The following is a 24,647-nucleotide window of genomic DNA, read 5'->3' as shown; positions in this document are numbered from 1 at the left end:
CTATCTATCTATCTATCTATCTATCTATCTATCTATGTATCTATCTATCTATTTATTTTTGACCCTAAATCTAATCCTCCTTTGAGTTGCTCAGGACTGGGTACCATGTGAATGTAGGATGCACCTGTTAATAAACTTCTGCTTTTTTCTTGTTGACCTACTTTTGTCAGACCAGTTTACAGGGCCTGGCTGGAAATTCAGCAGGGTGGAAGGAAAAATAATTTTTTTCTACAATACTTTGGTATCTGACTTTATATTTATGTATATACATCTCTCTTAGCTTTCAAAAGCGTTTTTGTTTTTTTTTAAATTCGATTTAAAAAAAAATCTCCCTTGGAGACCCTGGGTGTAGTCTCTTTAACATTTCAAACTAAATATTAAAACAACAAAAACCACACCAAAGAGCTTATTGCATGAAGCAAGACTGCTATAAAGAAGAGAGTGAATACTATTTACAGCATGCACAGCTGTGTAGTAGGATCACATCAGCCTCTGCTCCATGAGATTCCTCACCAAATACAGTTTTGCGATTATATTTAACTCACTTTACTAATATTATTTCATCTTTTATCATCATTCCATTATTTATCTTTTATTAAAAGATAAATTTAAAAGCCTAAAAATTGTACGGTGGCAAAATAAGTTCAAATTAAATTTTCCTACTTGCAAAACTAACAGAGGGAGCAACGCTTATAGTGGGGGAAACTGGAAATACCTTATTGCTATTAATAATGGCAGAGAAAATAAAATAAAGGAAAGGTGATGTAGTTCTAAATACAGTACTCCTGGAAATTAATAAAGCATTTAACATACAACTGTGATAAAATGTACAGTCATGTAGGCAAACACTGAGCAGTATCTCCTCAATTAGAAGAAAATTAGCTTTAGAAGCATCAGAGATGCAGCGCTTTTGCCATATGAAAAAAGCACATGAAAGACACAAAACAAAATATACTTATTACTTTTAGCATGTTAAAAACAATCACATCAAAAAAAGTATACAGATAAAAATGTCATAGATGACATAAGAAAATAGTGTGTTTATATATATTTTGCATATATATATATATGTATATATATATATATATATAAATCTACAGTATTTACCACTGTTGACATAGATATTTTGGGGCAGCTCAGATGCTGCTGTCATAACCTAAATTGTACAGCTTGGTTTATTACAAGTCACAGAATCATGGTTTAAAAATTGGAATTAATATCCTCAGCTACATTTTTTATATACATTTCTCTCTAAGCCTCCACATGATCTGAATCAAGAGCCCAGGGGGAGCAGGATTTTGCCTGCGCTTCAGCGTAGTGCTTAGCTGCTAACAAACTGCCATTTGTTTTGCTGTTTAATAACATCATTACCAAGTTGATTAAAATTACATTAGACTCATTATATACATAAAAAATATTGTCACATTCACTAGCTAAACAAATGTTACTCTCATTTGAAAGGACATACTTCAGTACCTTGAAAGTTTAAAGCTCCAACTTGCAACAAGCGGAGCCCTTGAAGTTAGGTTTTCTACTCTCGTCCTTATTCAAACACGAGGAAAATATGTTGAAAACGAGCTCTACAATTAAACACAAAGCCATACTTTCTGGGAGTGCCCTAAACTTTCCCAGTGTTTTGGTAATTGTAGTGTAATAGACTATTTTAAAAGACATTCATTGCTAATCTCTTAACCATGAACCTGAATTTTTTTTTAACTGTAAAAAGGGGGAAAAAAGGAGATTTTTGAAAGTATGAAAGTCACACTATTTTTTAAAAAAAGATTAAAATCTTAGACTCCTATTAATAATTAGGATCATTTTTTACAAGTTTACACAATGATAATTTAATGGCCTAAGTGCAGCAATACCCATGGACTACCACCTTGAAAGAAAGAGTGCCAGAAAAAGACCATGACAGTAAATGACACCCTGGACTGTGCAGGAATCGAAAGGGCAGAAGTAAGGAGTAACCATATTGTTAATCCTGCTTTCAAATGGATTTCAAAGGAGTCTGTTCTGATGCCCCGTGTGAGTGCTTGAGGATCAGTAACTCGCAACCTCTCCTGCTGGCATCCACTGGAGAGCAGGATGGCAGCACTTCCTCTGCATCTGGCAAGGAACATTCTGCTCTGAGCTTTGCAAGAGTCAGACCAGAACCAAGGGCACAAATGCACTTCAAACTGCTCTAAAACTGATCTTGGGGTACCAGCAGCGCCGCGCCTCTGGCCATAACCTTACTTTGAGTGCCCCAGTGTTTAAGCACCATTAGGTGGTCAGCCTTTCTCTCCAGTGTCTTTAATTTTCAGAAGAAAAGAAAATGGCCACAATTGCAGAGAAGTCAGGGCAAACACCCAACGGCATGTTAGGACCTGGGTGAAAAATATAAGGGGGTGGGGACAAAAACCTGGCTGAAAGGTAAGTTAAGGAAAGGAAGAATAGTAAATTAATCTATGGATGTGGATTACAATTAGTTTTTTTTTTTTAATGTTTCTTTAGTTCTGTGTTCAAATATGTGTGCATAGAGGCATTTTGGTATCTATTCAAAGACACGCTCTACACATAGCCTTAAAAAGGTCTATTCTACACAGTTTTTCTGTGCTCTGTAACATTACTCAAAACAGAATGGGCTAATGGTACAAAAATGCTCAGATTTTGGAGAAAGACAGAAATGAAACGGAGTAATGAATTATTATTATGTGTGCCTCCCTAAATGCTATTGCTATGTTTCCACCACGTTAAATTCTTTTTTAACAGGTTCAGAGATGATGCAATTTAAAAATGCTCATTGTAAGCAGCATCTACATGGGGATAAAACATTTCTATATATTCTTATTACTAGCAGACACTGGAATTGTGTGAGATGTTTACAATAATATAAAATACTGCTTTGGCAATTATAAACATAGCAATGTAGGTTTCAAATGGTTTCTATTCTCTTGTCTTTACCAAGTATAGATAAATTCTCACAGCAATACTGATTCTTGAATAGAAAGTCCATCCCGATTTCTGTAGTGATATACTGGAGGTGAGGGCCCTGAATATTGATACCCAGAGGAACTGGCATCTTCTAAACCTGGTGAAGTTCTGTATCGCACTGGACTATCTACTGAGACTGCCGGGAGGCTATGGTCCTGAAAGGAAACATGTTGAAAGGCAGAATATTTTGGTAAATTGCTCAAGTGGCCACGGTTAGCATCTTGAGTCCACAACTGTCCATGAGTCTCAGGTCTGTACGTGTAAATAACTTCTGACAGGTAATCCACTGGAGGAATGATGAATTTGCCGTTCTTTGGTGACTCCGAATTGCCCGAATATCCCCCGGCGCCAGGATCAACAGGAAGAACTTCTATTCGGCTGGATGGTAGTACAAGAGGAAGCGGGCGGCCATAGGACTTCTCGGGAGAAACATCGACCGAAAGCGTAGAACCATAAGGTCTCCGGGAAGGATTCCTTTGAGCCCCGTGAGTAAACTGTGGAGATGCGCAGCTGCTGTTAGCACTAGGGATGTGTTTGGGAGAATTTCCATGGTAAACAGGGGGGTTACTGTAGGACGGCGGATGTACTGTCCTGCGATCTTCCCCATCTAGTGGGGACGGATATTTTGGGTAACCTGCAGGCTGCACTTTAAAGGTAAACTTGGTTGGTACTCTTGATGGACTAGAACCCGGCTCCATATGCTTCCTTGGGCTGTGAGAGGAAACCATGTTTCTTGGACTTTGGGAGTAAGCTCTTTCTAGTGCCTCTTCAATAGATGCACTGTTGTCATTTTCAGGTACATTATCGTACTGGGATGCGTTAGAGCCCCGTTTCCCTTCATCAGCATCCAAAACCTTCATCTTTTGCCTTACATTTGATATTCGAGTATCAGCAGAACTTGGGATGGTGACTGCAAGTGTGGGCTGCACCGACCTACTTTTGCCTTCGATGGCATATTTGGCAGTTTTCTCAATAGCTGAAATGTCTGATGGTTTATTCCACTTGGGCACAAATTCCTTCCTGGTATTTGAAGTGGCGTTGCTATTTTGGTTAGCAGCTGCATGATTATACTGCTTGGAACTGTCTTGTGGCCCTGATGGAAGTTTTCTTTGAAAATCTGCTTCTTCTTTAAGCTTTCTACTGTCCTCATCATCTGATTTCCGTCTTTGCACCCGTACTCGCTCTGGTGTACCAATTCTACTTTGATGGTGAGGGGAAGGCTCATGTTTTTTATGAGGTGATGAGCCACTTTCTCTTCTGCTGCTCATGTGGGGACTTGACTTGCCAACACTTCTTCGTCCGTTGCTCAGGTGACTGATGCTGGCAGGTTCAGGTGGAAGCTGCCCCAAAGGTTTCTTTGGATATTCGTCCTCTTTACCTGAAGGAAAAGACAGATTTGTAAATAACATGAACACAGGAGTAAATAGTATTACGTACATTAGTAGCCGCATTTTGAACAACTACATGCTTTTCATATGTGCACTCATACATGTATGCCACAGAATTTTAGAGGTTTAGAAGCAGCATTTTTAAGAGAGTCTGATACTAAAACATAGCAAAATTCAAAATCTTATTAGACAGCATGCAAGTGGCAATACTTTATAAACTTATGAGTAAGGTTTATATAATTATATAATGTGATTCTTATGTTTTCTTAAGATATATTATTACATGCTTTTTTAAGAATGCAAAACTGATATGCTCATATTTATTACTAAAACAACCATGCAGGTCAGTAGCTCAATGCCTTACCATTATGCTACTTTGGCTTTAGTCTAAAGTAATCTAGTAAATCTCAGTAAAAGGTCTATCAACTTTAAGCAGGTCTGCCAAATTGAATAGGCAGATGATAAAAAAAAAAAAAAGAAAAGAAAAGAAAAAAAAGAAAAGGCAGATGATGACCAACTGTGGTCTCAAGGTTATCCCAAGATAGCTTATAATTATTACTATTATTATCTCAAGTACCTGCCACAGTGTAACTTCACTATAAAAAGAGACAGTACTCTCTCAAAGCTAATAGCTCTAAAAGGATCCTATTTCAAATGCAAAAAGGAAAAAAAAGAATTAAAAAAGAAAATCATACTGGATACTTTTAGTTTTATATTTACATAACTAACATCAGAATATTAATGAAGAATTAAAAGAAGGTGCAGGGGCACCTGGGTGGCTCAGTCAGTTAAGTGGCTGCCTTCGGCTCAGGACATGATCCCAGGATCCTAGACCGAGCCCCACATCTGGCTCGCTGCTCAGTGTGGAGTCTGCTTCTCCCTCTACCTTGCCTCTCCCCCTCTTCATGCTCTCTCTCTCTCTCAAATAAATAAATCTTTTTTAAAAATAAGAGAAAAGAAAGTGTAATGAATTGGCCATTCAGTAAACAGTTCTAAGATGTCCACTCTCATGACTTTTATTCAACATAGGATTGAAGTCTTAGCCACAGAAATCAGACAAGAAAAAGGAATAAAAGGCATCCAAATTGGCAAGGAAGAATAAAACTTTCACTATTTGCAGATGACATGATTCTATATATAGAAAACTTGAAAGATTCCCACCAAAAAGCTACTAGAATTGATAAATTAACTCAATAAAAAGTCACAGGATACAAAATCAATGTATAGAAATCGCTTCATTTCTATATACTACTAATGAAGCAGCAGAAATAAAAATTAAGAAAACAATACCATTGACAACTGCACCAAAAAGAATAAAATACCTAGGAATAAACTTAACCAAAGAGGTGAAAGGTCTGTACTCTGAAAACTATAAAACACTCATGAAAGAAACTGAAAATGACACAAAAAAATGGAAAGATATTCCATGCTCATGGGCTAGAAGAACAAATGTTGTAAGAATGTCTATACTAACCAAAGCAAACTACAGATTTAATGCAATCCCTATCAAAACACCAGTGGCACTTTTCACAGAACTAGAACAAACGGTCCTAAAATTTGTATGGAACCACAAAAGACCCCCCAAAGCCAAAACAATCTTGAAAAAGAAAAACAAAACTAAAGGTATCACAATTCCAGGCTTCAAGTTCTATTACAAAGCTATAGTGATTAAGACAGTACGGTACTGGCACAAAAACAAACACACAAACAAATGGAACAGAATAGAGAGCTCAAAAATAAACCCACAATTATGCGGTCAATCAGTCTTTGACAAAGCAGGAAAGTATGTGCAATGGGAAAAAGATAATCTCTTCAACAAACAGTGTCGGACAACTATATACAAAAGAATGAAACTGGACCACTTTCTTACACCATACACAAAATGAACTCAAAATGGATTAAATACCTAAATGTAAGACATGAGATCATAAAAGTCCTAGAAGAGAACATAAGAAGTAATATCTCTGACATTTGACTATAGCAACATTTTTCTAGATATGTCTGCTCAAGCAGACCCAGGAAACAAAACTATCAGGACTACATCAAAATAAGAAGTTTCTGCATGGAGAAGGAAATAATCAACAAAACTAAAAGGCAACCCACAAAACAGGAGAAGATATTTGCAAGTGACATATCAGATAAAGAGTTAGTATCCAAAATCTATAAAGAATTTAGTCAACTCAATACTCAAAAAAACAAATAATCCAATTTAAAAGTGGGCAGCAGGCATGAGCAGACATTTCTTCAAAGAAGACACACAGATGGCCAAGAGACACATGAAAAGATGCTCAACATCACTAAGCATCAGAGAAATGCAAATCAAAACTACAATGAGATGTCACCTCACACCTGTCAGAATGGCTAAAATGAAACACAACAAAGAGTAAGTGTTGGTGAGGATGTGGGGATAAAAGGAACCCACTGTTGGTGGGAATGCAAACTGGTGCAGCCATGTGGAAAACAGCACCGAGGTTCCCCAAAAAGTAAAAAGTAGAACTACCCTAAGATCCAGCAATTGTACTACTGGGTATTTACCCAAAAAACACAAAACCACTAACTCAAAGGGATATGTGCACCCATGCTTACTGTAGCATTATTTATAATAGCGAAGATATGGAAGTAGCCCAAATGTCCATTGATAGATGAATAAAGAAGATGTAGTAAAATATATACATTCATATGTGTATGTACACACACACACACACACAGGAATATTACTCAGCCATAAAAAATGAAGTCTTGCCATTTGTAACAACATGGACGGAGCTAGAGAGTATGAGGCTAAGTGAAGTAAGTCAGTGAAAGACAAATACCATAGGATCTCACTAATATGTGGAGTTTAAGGGGAAAAAAAAGGAGAGATAAACCAAAACAGACTCTTCACTAGGGAGAAGAAACTGATGGTTACCAGAAGGGAGGGGAGGCGTGGGTATGGGTGAAGGGGATTAAGGACACTCACATGATGAGCCCTGAGTAACAGAACTGTTGAGTCACTATATTGTATACTTGAAGCTAATATAACACTGTATGTTAACTCTACTGGAATTAAAATACAAAACTTAAATTTTTTTAAATTAAAAAATGAAAATGATCTATTATAATGTAGATATCCAATAAATATCACCTTGACAGAAAACAACAGACTTTACTTATAAACATTCAAAGGTTTACAATATGTTTTTCACATATTACAAAATAACATAGTCTCACTGAAAAATGTTACTCTCTTCATATATCTACCCATCCATCCATCTACAATATTTACTGAGTGAGCTCGGCTTTAGGCACTGTGCTAAGCAATGCATACAAGAGAGGTAAGCACACAGATACTGTCTTACAATTTTGTTATTTACCCACATATCATAATTTTAAGATACTTAAAAAAATTATTAGGTGATCTGTTCTTTGGGAAGGGAGGAGCAGAGAATGAAGAAGCAACATCCTTTAAAGAATTAAGCTACTGGGATCAGGATTACTAAGGTAAAAATGATCTTTGTGCTCTTCTTTTCTTGTTTCTTTTTTTTAAGTAGGCTCCACACCCAGTGTGGCGCCCCAATGTGAGGCTTGATCCCATGACCCTGAGATCAAGACCTGAACTGAGATCAGCAGTCAGATGCTCAACCAACTGAGCCACCCTGGCACTCCAAACCTTTGTGGTCTTCTAGTCCAGTAGTTTTAAAACTTTTTAAAAGCAGACTTTTAAACTAAATTTCATACAAAACCCCAATATATAAAGAAAATAGAAGCATAACTGTTCTCATGAAAGTGGAAAGTCACCCCTTTTACTCTTCCCTCAGCTGGGCAGCTACTCAGAGCCTGAGGGTTTGAGATCTAGTCCTGCCTGTATTTTAGAAGCGGGAAGCCGAGTCTCTGAGCAGCCAAGTGATCTCTCATGGCAGACACTGACTGAGAACCAGGACCTGGTATTTTCACTCCAGTTCTGCTGTTTATGCCACACTCATTAAATTCCAGAGATACTTTTGATGGTTTTAACTGAATCTCAGTTTACTTTGACAATATTTGTGCAAGCTCTTTATTTTGCACATCTGAAAGCACACACAGTGTTAGAATTGGCGATTATAGTTTGTTTTGTTCATTTACCCATTCCACAAATACTTATGTATCACACAAATACTATGTACCAGGCACTGCTCAGGGTGCTGGCAAACTGGAGAGGACACGAAGGACGAAGTCTCTGTCTTCATGGAGCGTATATGCTGGGTGTGCAGAGCTAGGAAGACAGCACCAGGAGAAGCAATTCAAGTGATTTGAGGTGGGGCAGGATGGAGTGGAGCAGAGTTCTAGCAAGAGCCAAGGCACCTTGTGCTTGAGCAGAAGACAGAGAACAGCCAGGGACGAGGCTGGAGGAACTGAAGATTCACATCACACAGGGTCTTGAAGACTATGGTGAGGACTGTGAATTTCTTTCTGAGTTAACTGCAAACCATGAAGGCCTTTTCAGCAGGAGGGTTACATCATCTGATACCTAGCTTACCAAGTTCATCCGGAGGGAAGGGGGGCGGACTTCAGTTATGTAATAATTAATGATGATAAAAGTAACAGTAATAGCAACTATCCATTACGCACTTACCATGCATCACCCCCACTCAAAAATTGTACATACGGCATTTAGCAACAGGTGTGTAACTTAGGTCACCACTGTGATCTCATTCTACAGAGGAGGAAACCAAGGCAGAAATAAAAATGCACAGGGGCTTCCCGCTGGTAAATAGTCGAATCACCGTTCAAAGGAGAGCTAATTCCAGAGCCCTCTGCACGTAAGTAATGAGAAGGGGCTGCGTCTGGCACATCCTCCACAGTTAACGGTTAGGTCCACACAGCTGCTCATGCGCTGGGTGCAGGCCGTGAGGGAGGAGCGGAGCTAAGGGGGCCTCTGGGCTAGAACACAGCACTGGAGACTGCTCAGCAACAGAGGGTGTAACCTATATTGTTCTCATCTCTTTTTATAAAAAAAAGATTACCATGTATGCAGACATGGTAATTTAAGTGATAACCCAAACTTTAAAATGCTTGGCAATGAGAAGAGTTGTCCATGTTGATAACGTTGCTTGTGAAGTAGTCTCAGGCAATTCCAGTTCAGCATCTGGCTGGTCTCATAGGAAACAGCTAAACTCAAGGTAAGAAAGGGGACTTGAATGCAGCCTGAGTCAAGAATATTCACAAGTAGTTATGCAGTCTATTGGGTTAAAAACAATAAAAATAAAATTAAAATCTGTGTCCCCCAAAAAGCTTTTACCAGCTCTACAAATAATTATCCATTTAGTCCCAGATAAATACAGGAACTCCTTCTTCCCTGTAGGCAGATAACACCAACAAATTATCAAGAAGATATAAAGACCTATATAAAAGAAAAACTGAACTTATGAATTTTCTTTTAGTTCCCACTCTGACAATGTGCTAAGGGCACAACACAGTAACCTGAGCGGCTAATTCAATGGCTGGTTGGTATTCCATCAGACAAAAATATCAGCCAATCATCACAGCGCCCTTTCCAGGTGGGTGAGTAGGAACCTGATGAAAACCATAACCATTAAAAAGAAAAAGAAAGCAGGGCACCCAGAGAGTGGTTAATTCCTGCCTGCGAGATGTGCTGTTACAGGGACAAAATTGGATTAGTTGTAGAGACTCTCCCGCTGAGCCCTTTAAGCTGCTCCACTACTCCACCATTTCAGTGGCTTTCGGCAGCCTGTAGACAGAGCCACCGACATTTCGGCTCATGTGAAATAATTGAAAATGTTTAACAAATTCTCCATAGCGGTATTAAACAACAGCACCCCAACACCAGACTTCAAAGTGAACTCCTGCTACAACTTGAACGTGCAGGTCCTCCCTGGAACGTTCATCTATGGGTGAAAGCATCCAATGTTTCTCTTAGTCTGGATCATGGAGGCTCACACCTTGTTTTCAATGTTTCCATCTGTGTTGTTTCACAACCCATGAGAACCAAACTTTCTTGTAATTAGGTGCTTTCATAGCTATCTGCTATGGGCCGAATGTTTATGTCTCCCCCAAAAATTATACAGTGGAATTCCCCTACCTAATATGGTATTTGGAGATGAGGTTTGTGGGGGTAATTAGGTCACGAGGGTAGAGACCTCATGATGGGACTAGGGCCCTCACCTCTCTTCATGTGGAGCAGTGGATGGGGCCACAAAGAGATGTGTGATCCGCCCTGGTTTTACCGCCCCCTCTGCAGAGTCTTCTAAAAAAAATAGCCACACTGCACCACAAGGACTGAAGCCCATGGGTTCCTCTCAGTTGTGGTCACCAGTGAAGCAGGGAATGGCCCCTGGCGGAGCAGGGAGGAACATCCCACTGGGGGTGTAGTGATTAGACAGGGAACTCTGGACCAGGTTGGGGGCAGCCCTTCACCTTCTGTCATCACACCTCCCCAAATATACTAAGACAGGTGACACGTAGAGGGAGGGAGAGTCTGAGCCTGATTCACATGTGTGAAGCACTGGCAATGCCTGCCTGGGATGTGTTCACCCTGGTGGGGAGCTGCACACTCTGGGGCCTCTGAGGAGGACTGGGCACTAGAGCAGGGTTTAATTCACTAGAGGACAGATTTGTGTTTTTTCTCTTCTTCAGCAAAATCTGTGCCTAAAAACTACCTTATTGTTATGGGCTGACCTGTGTCCTCCCTGAGAACTCATATGTTGAAGCTTGAACCCCCAATCCCTCAGATGTGACGAGATTTGGAGATAAAGCCTTTACAATGGTAATTAAGGTTCCCTGAGGTCACTGGCCTCTTATCCAACATGACTGACATCCTCCTAAGAAGAGGGGTATCACAGACGGGTATAGACGGAAGACCAGGTAGGAAGACGCCCAGCTAAAGCCAACGAGGGAAGAAACCAACCTTGGCAACACTTTGATCTTGGACCTCCCAACCTCCAGAATTACGAGAAAATATTTCTCTGTTGTTAGAGCCGCTCAATCTGTGGTATTTCCATCAAAGCAGCCCGAACTAAGATACTACCCTCAAGTCTACATCCTCAATCTCAAAACTGATTCGCTGTACTAAACACAAATTTTGTGGATTGCCTTTTTCTGCTAGTTAAAAATCACATATTTCATTATTTATAATCATTTGCTTTTATGGTCCTAGTGTACTTTCAAATGTCAACCATGTAATGAAAGCAACTATAGTCATTAAAATTTACTTTATGTAACCACATCAAAAAGACAACTGAACAAAGCAAATGTGGAGGTAGACACAGGCAGTAACAGATCCTGCAGGTAATGAGAGTTCCATTACTTCACAGATTCCCATCTGCCATTTTGTGTCGTGGCCACCATGGTATTGCTAGGGATGGTCAATCTAGGGTTGGCTTCCACAGCATTTCCCACGGACATTAAGCTAGATTGACTTACTGACAATGATGGACATGGAAGGGGACCTTGGTTAAGTGTGTACCCCAGAATTTAAGCAAAATTCCAGGTTTGGACTAACTGAGCCAGAGTAGAAAGGGGTTAATCAGGGCACAAGCCAGTGGAAAGATGAAAACAACAACAACAAAAAAACAAAAACAAAACAAAAACCTTGGGAGAGGTGGAAGGAAGCAAGTGGGGAGGAAAGAGGACTAAGAGAGAAAATGGAACATCTGTGGGGAAAATGAGGCCGTATCACACACTGTTCCTATATCCCAGTACCTGCAGACTTTCATTCTGAAATTCTTTAGTTACATAAACAGCACATACTGGTAAAGACTAACAGGACAGAGTAAAAGTGTAGGATTACAGGTACAAGGCATTATTTCTCAGGAGAAGGAATAAGAGGGTTGAGAAATCGGTAAAGGAGAGACCAAGGTGGTAATTCATGCATGAAACAAGATGGAAAGGTATGTGTCATACACACATACATGGGAGATTTAATTGTTCAACATAAAGGGTAAGGAAAGCATTCACCTTACATTTAACATCACTTTATATTCAAGTCAATACAGAAAGTTTTCTAAGGAAGAGACATTAATATTCTGTGCATCTACACATCATAGTAGAATTAAAAGAAAACTGTAACATGTTCCATTTACTGAATGGGCAAGAGACCTAAACCCACACTGGGGAAAACATTCTGTGACTGTTCTAAAATATCAAAAAAGTAGCATTTCCACGTTCTTTCATGGTAGCCCAAAACACATCTCCCTTTCCCCAAGCAGACAATAACCTAAAGTGACTTCTCCCCCTTTCCTACCCCTATACCTCTAGTATCTAAGATAGTAACGGAATTACAAGTAAGGTGGTGATAAAGTGTCCATTCATTCACATGTAATTAATATGAATTAGAGTAATGACACACTAATCATATAAATGGTACAGAAACATAACGGTTATAAATACCCAAGATCTACCAGCTAAGAAACTAGATGTAGCAGGGTTTCGAGGGGGAAAAAAATGCAGCGCAGACAAAATGACACTGCATTTAATTAACTCCTAGATGATAATCTTCCATTAGGTACTAGGGCCCTGTAGCAGGTAGAGGCTGAATATCTTAAGTGGAGAAAGACATTTAGAGTATATGGCCCTGTCCCCAGAGAGATTTTCAATAAGCATGGAAAAAGGTAAATAAATTTGAAAGAGGTAGTAAGAGCCTTCCAAAATGGAGGGGCTTAAAAATCTGTGACCTGAGGCATCCTACAAACTAACGGGTGTAACCAATACATGGCTCAGGACCCTGACCAGCATCCCCCTTCCACAAACACCCACTGAATGATGACACGGTGGGGCTAGGCCATGTTCAAGTTGTTCCTGGGACTGACCAGACACTTCTGACTGGGGGGAGAATCATCAATGACCCAACAATGATCAAATGTCCACATGCTGCCTGCATCTCAGTGCAGTTCCTCGGCCTGGGGGCAGCATCAGCTGTGCAGGAGGGCTGTCTCTCTCAAGAGGAGGGGGATGCAAGGGGGCAGAAAGAAGTGACCTGAGAAGAAAAGGGGGAGATGAAGAGAGAAAGCAGAGGGGAGGGGAGCTGCATGACAGAAAGGACAGGAAGGGGAGCCAAGGGCAGAAAGTGGAGGCAGCCATAGGGAACCCAGGAGCGGAGAGTGTCTCCCTTCCTGGAGATGCTCATGTCTGGGCAGGAACTTGCTCACATTTCACAGAGACTGCACAGGGCACAGGCCTCTCCATTCCAACACTAATACCCAAACCCGAGGACTCTGTACCCAGGCAATCCAACCTCGGTAATTGCAAAATCTGGAAAGAAACTCTACTCTGCATTTGTTATTCAGGTGATTCTTCCTGAAAGCGAATTATTCAACACTCACTGAGCTGAAGATAGACCATGTAGACCCCTTAAAAAGGACAAATGCCGTCACCAATGATATTTTCATATGCTAATAAATAGTTGGCCTTTTCTCCACAAAATAGATCCAGATAAGCATGAAACATTCTTGAACAATCTCTCCTTAAGGGAGACCCTCCCCCAACACACACACACATACACACACACACACAAGAACACTGCTCTATTTGGCTTTGCTTAGTTTACCCATCTCCTTTCATCCCTAAGTGATCAAGGGTAACTATAAGATTCAAGCATAACTGATGTCAAAACATATGGATACCAACTGATAGATGGCAATACATATTGATATTTACCATCCACACTTTCACTCTGAACTCTTCAGTAGCCACAATACTGTCTGTGATCACCCCACAATAAAATCCATGCTTATAATTTAATTCTCTTCTTCCCCTTGAAAACATAGGTGTCTAAAAGAATTACTGCCTGACTCTTAAAGGTAGGTAAGCAACACATTTCCTATCCTATATAGCAGGAACACCTTTGTGAAAATAGCACATTAATGATATTTTTTACCAGGGTTCCATCGAAAGTGGAATTTTTATGCCAATGCCAACTTGATATATTTTAATAAAGGCAAAGAAGTTTATTAGTTGGGTTTTTGAACATTTTTTCTTTAAAAAGAAAAGGAAATAAAAAAGAATACTCTAGGCATCCCTTAAAAAAACAAAAAACCAGAAAACCAGGAGACTCCCTCAAATCCCCTCTTATTTGTGCATCTTTGCTCTTACTAAGGTCTCTGCCGCCACCCAGTGGACACTACACCAAATGACAGCCTTCCTGATCAATGGTCTCAGAAGGCATTACCACAGGCATTACCACCAGCTTTAGGCACCAAGAGACACAGAATTACAGCTAAGGGCTCTAAGTGCTCTCCTCTCCCTTGTGAGCAACATCTTCTTTTAAATTTCAACAACAGAATATATGTACTCTGTTCTAAAAGTTTTCAGTAAAAAATGGTAGGGGCTGTTGTCAGGAAAATTATTCTGGGACTCATCTTACTTATCTCCAGATCAAATACGAAGTCCAATTGAGTTTGAAAATATTGTCACAAAATCAGTGATCTCAAATTTATATCCGAAAAATCAAATGGCTTTCTTTCTAATGTACCATTAGCCAGAAAAATTTGCAATTCAAGCATTAGTACAGTCTTCAATAATCATATCTCCTTTCTTTAATGAAATGATGTGCTATATTTATAGCTACGACAGTAAAAAATTTTTGTTTAATTATTGTCGTTTGCTCATAGGCTTGACCTTTTTTCTCATCAGGCAAAACTTGAAAGACAGGGTAAGCAGAAAGGAGAAAATTATTTAAACACATTTAACATTAGCAGGAGGCAGGGAGGGGAAGAGGGAGAGAAAATCTCAAGCAGATCCCCCCTTGAGGGCAAAGCCCCATGTGTCTCAATTCCAGGACCCTGAGATCATGACCTGAGCCAAAACCAAGAGGTGGACATTCAACCGATTATGCCACCCAGGCACCCCTGAAATAATTTTTTAAATCTGCACTTATAGGGTGCCTGGGTGGCTCAGTTGGTTAAATGTCTGCCTTTGGCTTAGGTCATGATCCCAAGGTCCTGGGATTGAGTCCTGCACTGGGTTCCCTGCACAGTGGGGAGTCTGCTTGTTCCCTCTCCCTCTGCCTGTTGTGCTCTTTGTTAAATAAATAAAATCTTTAAAAAATCAAATCAAATCAAATCAAATCTGCACTTTGTGTTTCCTAGTGTTTCAATTCACATATGTATGTAAGAAACTGTTGAGCATGTGTAAATATCAGTTTCCTCCATACAAACAAAAGTGAAAACCCACCTAAATAAACCCTCAAAAAGTGGGACAGTTTTAATTTTTTTTTTAATTGACAAACACGGTTGACTCTTTTGTGGGTATGTTTGTAATCAGGATACAAAATAGTTCCATTACCTCAAAAAACAGCCTCATGCTAGCTAACCTTTTATAGACGGTAGCCTTTTATTATCTAAAAAATAGATTAAGGGACGCCTGGATGGCTCAGTGGTTGAGCGTCTGCCTTGGTTTAGGTGATCCCGGGGTCCTGAGATCAAGTCCCACATCGGGCTCCCCACAGGGAGCCTACTTCTCCCTCTGCCTATGTCTCTGCCTCTCTCTGTGTCTCTCATGAATAAATAAAATCTAAAAAATAAACAAATAAATAACATAAAAATAGATTAAAACCTCATTTGTTCATTAGAAAATATAGATGGAATGCCTATTATACACCAGGCACTGAAGGAGGTGCTGGTGACACAAAGACATGGTCACTGTCCTCAACAACTCACTGTCCAATGCAGACATCACATGAACATGAGCAGCAAAGCACTGTAAGCAAGTGCTGGGTGCACATCAGGCACACAATCCTGTGATAGAGTTCTGTGGTTTGGGAGCCTGCGACTGGCTGACAAGGCTTCAGAAGGAGGAGATGATGCTTAAGCCAAGTCATGAAAGCTAAAACAGAATGGACGAGGGCTGAGCCACCTGGAGAAGTGTTCAGGGCGTCCTTGGGGGAGAGGCATATCCCAAGGCAAAGAAATGGAAGCACGAGACACAGCAGGAGGACCCTCCGTGGCAGCAGCCCATTTGCAGTGACATATGGCGCTGGCTCAGCAATCAGGCCTTGGGCAGTATTAACCTCGAAGCCAGAGTCCCTCATCTACAGGCTACTACTATTGGTACTGATGGCAGAACGGGCATGAAAGCTATTCAAAATTAATTTGACGCTGCTTAATGTAAGATTTATGGTCCTTCCAGATAAAAAAGGAACACAGGATTCCATCACATTCAGAGATATTTAAAGGTAAAAGGTGAAAACAAACGACAAAAAAAAAAAAAAAAAAAAGCAAAGTCCAAGCCTCCTGGGTGGAAACTGCAGACTTCCTCAAGAAGGAAGACTTAGGCAGCGTGCAGGTGGGGTCCACAGTATCTGGACTACGTGGCTAAGCCACTGAGGGGCCTGGACCCAGCAATAATAAAAAGTGGTTCAGCCTGGGAATTTGGTCACTGAGGAAAATTCACTTGGAGTCCTGGCTCATAATATTTCAACTGATGAACAAAGTACCTTCCAAATTTACTTGAAATTCATTTTTTTTCATTCATAAAGATCTAGAACTAAGTACAGAAAAACTTAAGAGAATTAAACATGGGACTAATTCTTTTGCATTAAGGAATCTGCCCATATTTAGTATTTTATATACTTAACATTAAGAGAATCTGGCCAAGTTGCTTTTTCAATTATAAAATTGAAACCTGTTGAACTTCTGATTTGAAATTTATAAATAGTGGTGTAACAAAAATTTTTTAAAGATTTTATTTATTTATTCATGAGAGACACAGAGAGAAGGCAGAGACACAGGCAGAGGGAGAAACAGGCTCCTCACAGGGAGCCCTGTTGTGGGACTCGATCCTGGAACCCCAGGACCACGCCCTGAGCCAAAGTCTGACGCTCAACCACTGAGCCACCCAGGCTCCCCAGTGTAACAAATTTTTAAGGGACTCAAGGTTCAGCAAATTTGTAAACTTATCACATTAGAAGTTATTTAAGAACTAGGGAAGGTTTTGTTTTTATTTTTTAAAATATTTATTTATTTTTAAAGATTTTAAAAATTTATTCATGAGAGACACACAGAGAGAAGCAGAGACACAGGCAGAGGGAGAAGCAGGCTCCTCACAGGGAGCCTGATGCAGGACTCGATCCCTGGACCAAGTTCACGCCCTGAGCCAAAGGCAGATGCTCAACTGCTAAGCCACCCAGGCATCCCAGTTTTTGTTTTTAAATTTAAAAGTTGATATGTATGGGGCACCTGGTGGCTCAGTCAGTGAAGCATCTGCCGTCAGCTCAAGTCATGATCCCAGGGTCCTGGAACCCAGCCCCAAGTTGGGCTCCCTGCTCAGTGGGGAGTCTACTGTTCCCTTTCTCCCTGCTTATGCTTGCTCTATCTCTGCCAAATAAATAAGTATATAAATAAAGTCTCTTAAAAAAATAAAAGTCGGTATGTTTAAGGAACTGCATATATTAAATTTATAAATGCAATTTAAGGCGTTTGGAGGAGTTCATCTATAAGTGGGACTAAACATTAAAGAACATTAACATTAACCAAACATTAACATTTCCTTTAAAAGAGAATGATAAATTTTCCCAGATTTAAAAGCAGTCTACTGACTTTTGTAAGTGGAATTAAACTAAAGAAGAACTAGGTTTGTGGATTTGTAACTTTAAAAAAATCAAATATTCATTTTAGAAACAAAAACTCTCTTCAAGGACATTAACAGATTTGAGGCAACAAATGCCTATTCCAAAGGGCTGTTGAAACAAACTAAGCGCCACATATATGTAAGGAAAGCATTCTGCGAGGAGTCTATCACAGAAGATGCCAAGGTTTGCCCTTATTGTCACTATGCTACAAGTGTCTGAGGAGGAGGGACCAGTGGAAATAGGAAAGCAAGCAGATGGCAGACGGGAGAGCATCTCAGATCCAACTCAGGGGCCTGGATCTTCTCCCCGAAGCATGAAGTGGCCCTTCAAGGACTGGCCATTTCACAAGATCACTCCACAAGGCACGGAGGTGAGCAACACCGGAGCCAGGGCTTCCAGCATGCCCTGGGGAGGCGAGAGGAGGGAGACGTAGAGACAGGGCCTCGAAAGAAACACAGAGCTCAGTGTCTGAACAGACTGTCACTGGATGGAGTGCGAGTAAGCAGGGGCAATGGGGACAAGATTTTGGAAGACTCGGAAGATGGGATAAAGTTGAACATTTTACAAGAGGAAATATGCAGGAAAAATGGGGAAATGAACATTTTCTTCCTACGTCCTAGTCAAAACTACTGGTCACCATTAAAAACCATACAAAAGAGAAAAGGCAACCCTGAAACTGGCAAAGTTTTGCTCTAAATAGACAAAAAAGGATGAAAAAGGACATGTACCACAGCTAAAAGCAACAAAATGCTTTCCTTTCTTAACAAGGTTCCTTAAGTTTCCTGTTTTCTGATGCCTAAAATAAAAGATAAAAATTAAGATGGCTCTCAGTTATTCTAAGAGAAATCTGCTCTTGTTTCTTCCAGGTCATACAGTCATTAGCTATAGCTGGGCCGAACGGGCAGTCAGAGTGGATCAACATGGGCTTTCTACCCAGAGCGGCTTCCCTAACTAACCAAGCCTCTGGCAGACAGCCTCCTGTGAACAGAAGGTGGCTGACGAGAATCAAGGGACAGTTCGAGATTTCGAGCCTAGGGGGCATGCAGGAAACAAGGTGAGTCATTTTAATACTTTACATGGCAACTAAACGTACATATATTTAAACTGGGGTCTTCAGAGTTGACTCACATCGAGGGATTGAGAGCTGAAACTTTCTTACTACTTTACCCATGTAAAGCAGTGGTCAAAAAGAAAGGCGGGACAGAATCAGTAAGTCAGAAACAACGTAAGACAGGACACAGATGGAAATCAGGTGAGCGACATCAAGGAACAGCGACACCAAGGAATGGCTTGATATACTCCTAATAAACAGACTAACAACACAAACAAGGACATAAAGATAAACAGTGTCAGCACATTAGGAAAGGAAGGAAACATTTGTTGATAAAAGACAGCTATGAAAAAGCTGTGTATGTTTATGTAAATTTATGTGCTTTAAAGACAAGTTCATATGTAAAAGCAAAAGAAAAGGACTAAAAAAATCTTCCCCAAACTGAAGTGATGGAAAGCCGTCGTACTTCACTCAACACACTGCAAAGATTATCTAGAATTCTTATGAGAATATACTCATAAATTGTTTGTGTAATAAACCTGAGGAATAGCAGATCTTTAGGGTAAGCCAGAAATATCTTGTTGCACATAAAAGCAAGGACATATTCAAAGACTAATCAGTGTTGTGTCAGAGGAACACAGAAATCAGTCTAAGGATGATGCCCCTTAAAAAAAAAAAAAAAAAGGATGATGCAATGTGAGCATTAAAACAATAATAACTATATCTGATTGAAACATTAAGAATATATCAAATTCCATGGATTCACGGTGAGAAAGCCAAAACAAAAGCTCACTTTCTGCCACTGGAGATAATCAAGAACATCAACTCCAAACTCTGAAAAATGGCAACAGAAGACAATTAATAAGCATTTATTATGCCTTTTCAGTAGGAAATACATCTTAGGGTAACTAAGGAGCCCCTGTTGATGAAGGAGAGAGAACTCTTTGTTGCAGAAGAAAATCTGCTGATAAATGTAAAAGAAATAATGGAATTTGAAAATAAATAGTTTACAACCTGTAATGAAATACTTGTTTTTGGCAAGGATTCTTCATGGAAGCTAAAAACCATTATGGGAAAGGTTCAAAGGAAAATTGATACCTGTAGAATGTTAAAAACATTATGCCACAGATCACTTGCTAGTTGAAAAGTTCTTGCAAAAAAAAAAAAAAAAAGAAAAAGAAAAAAGAAAAAAATCTTATTTTTAAAAGAAAGAGCTCTGGTTCTCACTACCTTTTAGCCAGATCAGGCAGTGCCACGGATAATAATGAAATTAGTCATTATGTGCCTCCTAATTAATCTGAATCTAATCAGACCTCTACATCTAACTTCTAGCTCATAGAAAATATAGAGGCTACAGGAGCCAGTTAAATGACTACTGTAAAGGAAATTTAGACTACTCCAAAACAGGAGACATTCATTCTACAAGGCAATGGGAAATGTAATCACAACGGAATAAAATAGAAGGTAAGGGTGGGAAGCAAGGAAGAGGAAAATGCTGGTGCAAATAAGAGATCTATCAGGCATGTCAAACAAGATGGGTCCCTGGCTAAAACCTGGTGGAGAAAACAGCTATGACAGTTTGGGGCTTAAGTGAAAAACTTTTAATGTGGAATTGGTGTTAGAATAGTTGAGAATAACAGTCTTAATTTTATGAGGTTTGACAATGGCACTGTGGTTAGCCAGGAGAAAGTCCTTGCTTCTTAGACATAGAGACTAAAGTTTTTAGGGTGAAATATCATGAGATCTTTATTTTCACTTAAAAATTATTCAATAATAATTGGATACATAAATACTTGGGGGGGGGGGCTTTAACGCTCTTTCTTTTGTGTATGTTTGAAAAGCTTTCCATAAAACTTTATACAAATAAATTTAGAAACTGAAGTGAACAACTTTCTAAGAAAAAAATAAATGATTCACCCTGACCTCAGAAAACAAGTAAAACAATAACCAATAACCAGGAAAGCATAAAGTTATCAAAGAATGATTCCCCACAAACAAGCATATCGGACTAAAACAGCTTCATAAGTGTATTTTTTAAAAGAGAATCTTCTTTTTTTTAAGATTTCATTTATTTATTTATTTATTTATTCATTCATTCATTCATTCACTCATTCATTTATTCATCCATTCAAGACAGAGAGAGAGAGAGAGAGAAAAAGAGAGACAGAGAGAGAGAGGCAGAGACATAGACAGAGGGAGCAGCAGGCTCCACGCATGGAGCTGATGTGGGGCTCAATCCCAGGACCCCAGGATCACACCCTGGGCCAAAGGCAGGCGCTAAACTGCTGAGCCACCCAGGCGTCCCTTCATAAGTATATTTTATTTTTTATATATTTTTAAAGATTTTATTTATTTATTCATGGGACAGAGAGAGAGAGAGAGAGAGAGAGAGGCAGAGACACAGGCAGAGGGAGAAGCAGGCTCCATGCAGGGAGCCTGATGTGGGACTCGATCCCACGTCTCCAGGATCACGCCCTGGGCCGAAGGTGGCACTAAACCACTGAGCCACTGGGGCTGCCCCATAAGTGTATTCTAAACTGCTAAGGAACAATTTAAATGCCACATAAAATTTTCCAGAAGAGAGGAAGCAGGAAACTCCAAACTATGATGCCATCATAACCTAATAATACATAGGAGTGCTGGCTAACTAATGCAACCACACATAGGAATAACAACAAAAAAATTAAGTAAAATATTAGCAAGTATAAATCATCAGTACTTTAACAGAATAATTGATCACAATTAAGTGAAATTTATCCAAGAAGCCTGATGATGATTAACAATTAGAAAATACATTAATAAAACTCACCATACTAAAAGGTTTTTATCAAAGAAAAATAAAAAGATTAGTTCATTTGTGCCTAAAAAGCACCTTTAAAAAACCCTCAACAGGGATCCCTGGGTGGCGCAGTGGTTTAGCGCCTGCTTTTGGCCCAGGGCGCGATCCTGGAGACCTGGGACCAAATCCCACGTCAGGCTCCTGGTGCATGGAGCCTGCTTCTCCCTCTGCCTATGTCTCTGCCTCTCTCTCTCTCTCTCTCTCTCTCACTGTGTGCCTATCATAAATAAATAAAATTAAAAAAAAAAAAACCCTCAACATCTACCTTTTTTTGTAATTTGGAAAAACAGTAACAGTTTGATACTATCTTAAGATGAAAAAGAAATAAAAAGTGTAAGTATTTAAAAGAAAGAAAAAACACTATTATTTGTTGATAACTGTATATTTAGAATCTTGGAAAATGTGAGGGAATCGATCTTGCTATGTAACATTAGAAATAAAGCAAAAGAGAGAGGGTTCTGGGAAGATGGCAGACTAAGAAGCCCCAGGAATATGTCTCCCCCCCTAGATAGCAACTGCACTAGCAGACTCTGTCTCTATAACTATTTTATATAACTCATATATGTTGAAATCTTGCAACAGCCAGGAGAAGGCTTGAATGAGAAACCACAGTTAATACTGGCCAATTTCAGCTCTCAGCACTGTAGAAACTGCCCATGACTTCTCCCCTGCCACTGGTCATAGGGCAGGCAGCTTTACTTTGTTCCTAGAGCAGTTTGTATGCAGCCTGGAGAGCCAGGATGGGCAAAATAAATGTGTCCTCCAGATAATGGAGAGCTGTGCTCTGACTGCTGATAGATGCTTCTATCAGAGAGGTGCAGACTAAGAGGCGGAGGCCATTTTTGTTGCACCTCCTCCACCCTTGCAAGCCCCTCTGGGTAACTTTCAGGGACTTTCAAGGGACAGTCCCCTTTTTCTCCTCCACTTTATCTTTTCCCCTTCTTTTCCCCTCTTCTGGGGGAAGGGGGGCAAATGTTACAGACTAGAACATTCAAAAACTATATGCTATATATATTATATATATATATAAATTATACAGATTTATATATATATATATATATAAAACTATAAACTACCTATATAAAGAAAATTAGAAAGTGATTATACATGTTCAGGGAAAGGTTCTGAAAAGGTGCTGAGAAGAATTTAAGTTTACACTTCTGGTGGATCCTTGGCACAGACACAGCCTATAACACTAAAACAAATAAACAATACAACAAAAAACAGGAAGCCTAGGGAAAATGGAGAAAGCTCCAGAGTTACCACATTGTTAGATTAAAAATTGCTCAGTTCTCAACAACAACAAAAAATCAAACGAGGTACAAAGAAAAAGGAAAGCCTGGCTCACTCAAAAGAAAAAAATAAATCAACAGAAACTGTCCCTGAAAAAGACCAATGGCAGATAAACTAGACAAAGACTTTAAAGTGTCTTACAGAAGCTCAAAGAACTAAAGGAAGATGTGGAGAAAGTCAAGACAATCATGTATGAACAAAATAGAAGTATGAATAAAGAGAACACTTAAAAAGAGACCAGAAAGAAATTCTGGAGCTGAAAAGTACAATAAATGAAATTAAATAATCACTAGAGGCATCCAAAGGCAGATTTACGCAGGTAGAAGAAAGAACCAGCCAATTAGAAGACAGGACAATGGAAACTATCAAGTCTGAGGAACAGAAAAAAGAAAGATTGAAGAAAAATGAACAGGGCCTGAGGGATGGTAGAAACCATCAAGCAGACAAACATATGCATTATGAGGAGTCCCAGAAGGAGAGGGAGACAGGACAGAAAAAAATATCTGACAAAATTATGGCTGAAAACTTCCCAAATTTGATTAAGGACATGAATATAAACATACAGGAAGCTCAAAGAACTTCAAGTAAAATGAACTCAAAGAAACTCACATGGAGACACATTACAAACTTTCAAAAGACAAAGGGAATCATGAAAGCAGTAAGAGAGAAGCAATTTGACATATACAAGGTATCCTCATAAGGTTATAAGTAGATTTCTCATCAGAAACTTTGGAGGTCAGAAGGCAGTCAGCCAATATATTCAGAGCATTAAAAAGGAAAAAAAAACTATCAACCAAGAATCCTGTATCTGGTAAAACTGTCCTTCAAAAGTGAGGGAAAATTTAAGACATTCCCAGATAAACAAAAGTGGAGGGAGGAGCACCCGGGTGACTCAGTGGTTGAGTGTCTGCCTTTGCCTCAGGTGGTGATCCTGCTTTGTTTTGGGCTCCCCACAGGGAGCCTGCTTCTCCCTCTGCCTATGTCTCTGCCTCTCTGTGTGTCTCTCATGAATAAATAAATAAAATCTTAAAAAACAAAAAAAATCGAGGGAGAGGCGAGAAAGAAAAAGAAAGGCGAGAAAGAAATGCTCAAGGATGCAGGGTGAAATGAAAGGATATTACACAGAAATTCAAAAGTGTAAAAAGAAATAAGGATCACAAGACAGGTAAATACATGGGGAATTATAAAAGCTAATATCACTGTAACAATGATTTGTTTTTGTGTTTAACTTCACTTCTGTTTTTCTATATGAGTTAAGAGAATAATAGTTTTTTTTTAATTATTTGTCTAAAAACATGTATTGTTGTACCTTTGGTTTATAACTCCACATTTTGTTTTCTCCATCATTTAAGAGACTAATGCATTTAAAAGAATTATTACTTTATGTTTTTAGGCACAGACTGTATAAAGATGTCATTTGGGGACATTAACTGAAAGGGCTGGGGATGGAGCTGAGCTGTAAAGGAGCAGAGCTTTCATATGTTATTGAAGTTCATCCAAATCCAAATTAGAGACTTATGACTTTAGGATGTTAAACATAATGCTTTAAACACACACACA

At 39.4% G+C, this 24,647-nt stretch overlaps 1 protein-coding gene across 4 annotated transcripts in view; it reads right to left on the bottom strand.

Moving 5' to 3' along the window:
* Positions 1 to 952: 952 nt before the first annotated feature.
* Positions 953 to 24,647, bottom strand: part of USP6NL (USP6 N-terminal like) — a 169,200-nt gene continuing 145,505 nt past the window's right edge. For all 4 annotated transcript variants that reach the window (XM_072825843.1, XM_072825845.1, XM_072825842.1 and 1 more), the window contains one exon: positions 953 to 4,354. In XM_072825843.1, coding sequence (XP_072681944.1) covers positions 2,964 to 4,354 — 1,391 coding nt within the window. In that variant the 3' untranslated portion in view covers positions 953 to 2,963. The remainder of the gene's footprint in view (positions 4,355 to 24,647) is intronic.

Source organism: Canis lupus, chromosome 5 (genome assembly GCF_048164855.1).
Source record: "Canis lupus baileyi chromosome 5, mCanLup2.hap1, whole genome shotgun sequence".
Classification (NCBI taxonomy): Eukaryota; Metazoa; Chordata; class Mammalia; order Carnivora; family Canidae; genus Canis; species Canis lupus.
Note: the sequence above shows the minus strand (reverse complement) of the source record. Positions and strands in the feature narration are given on the sequence as shown.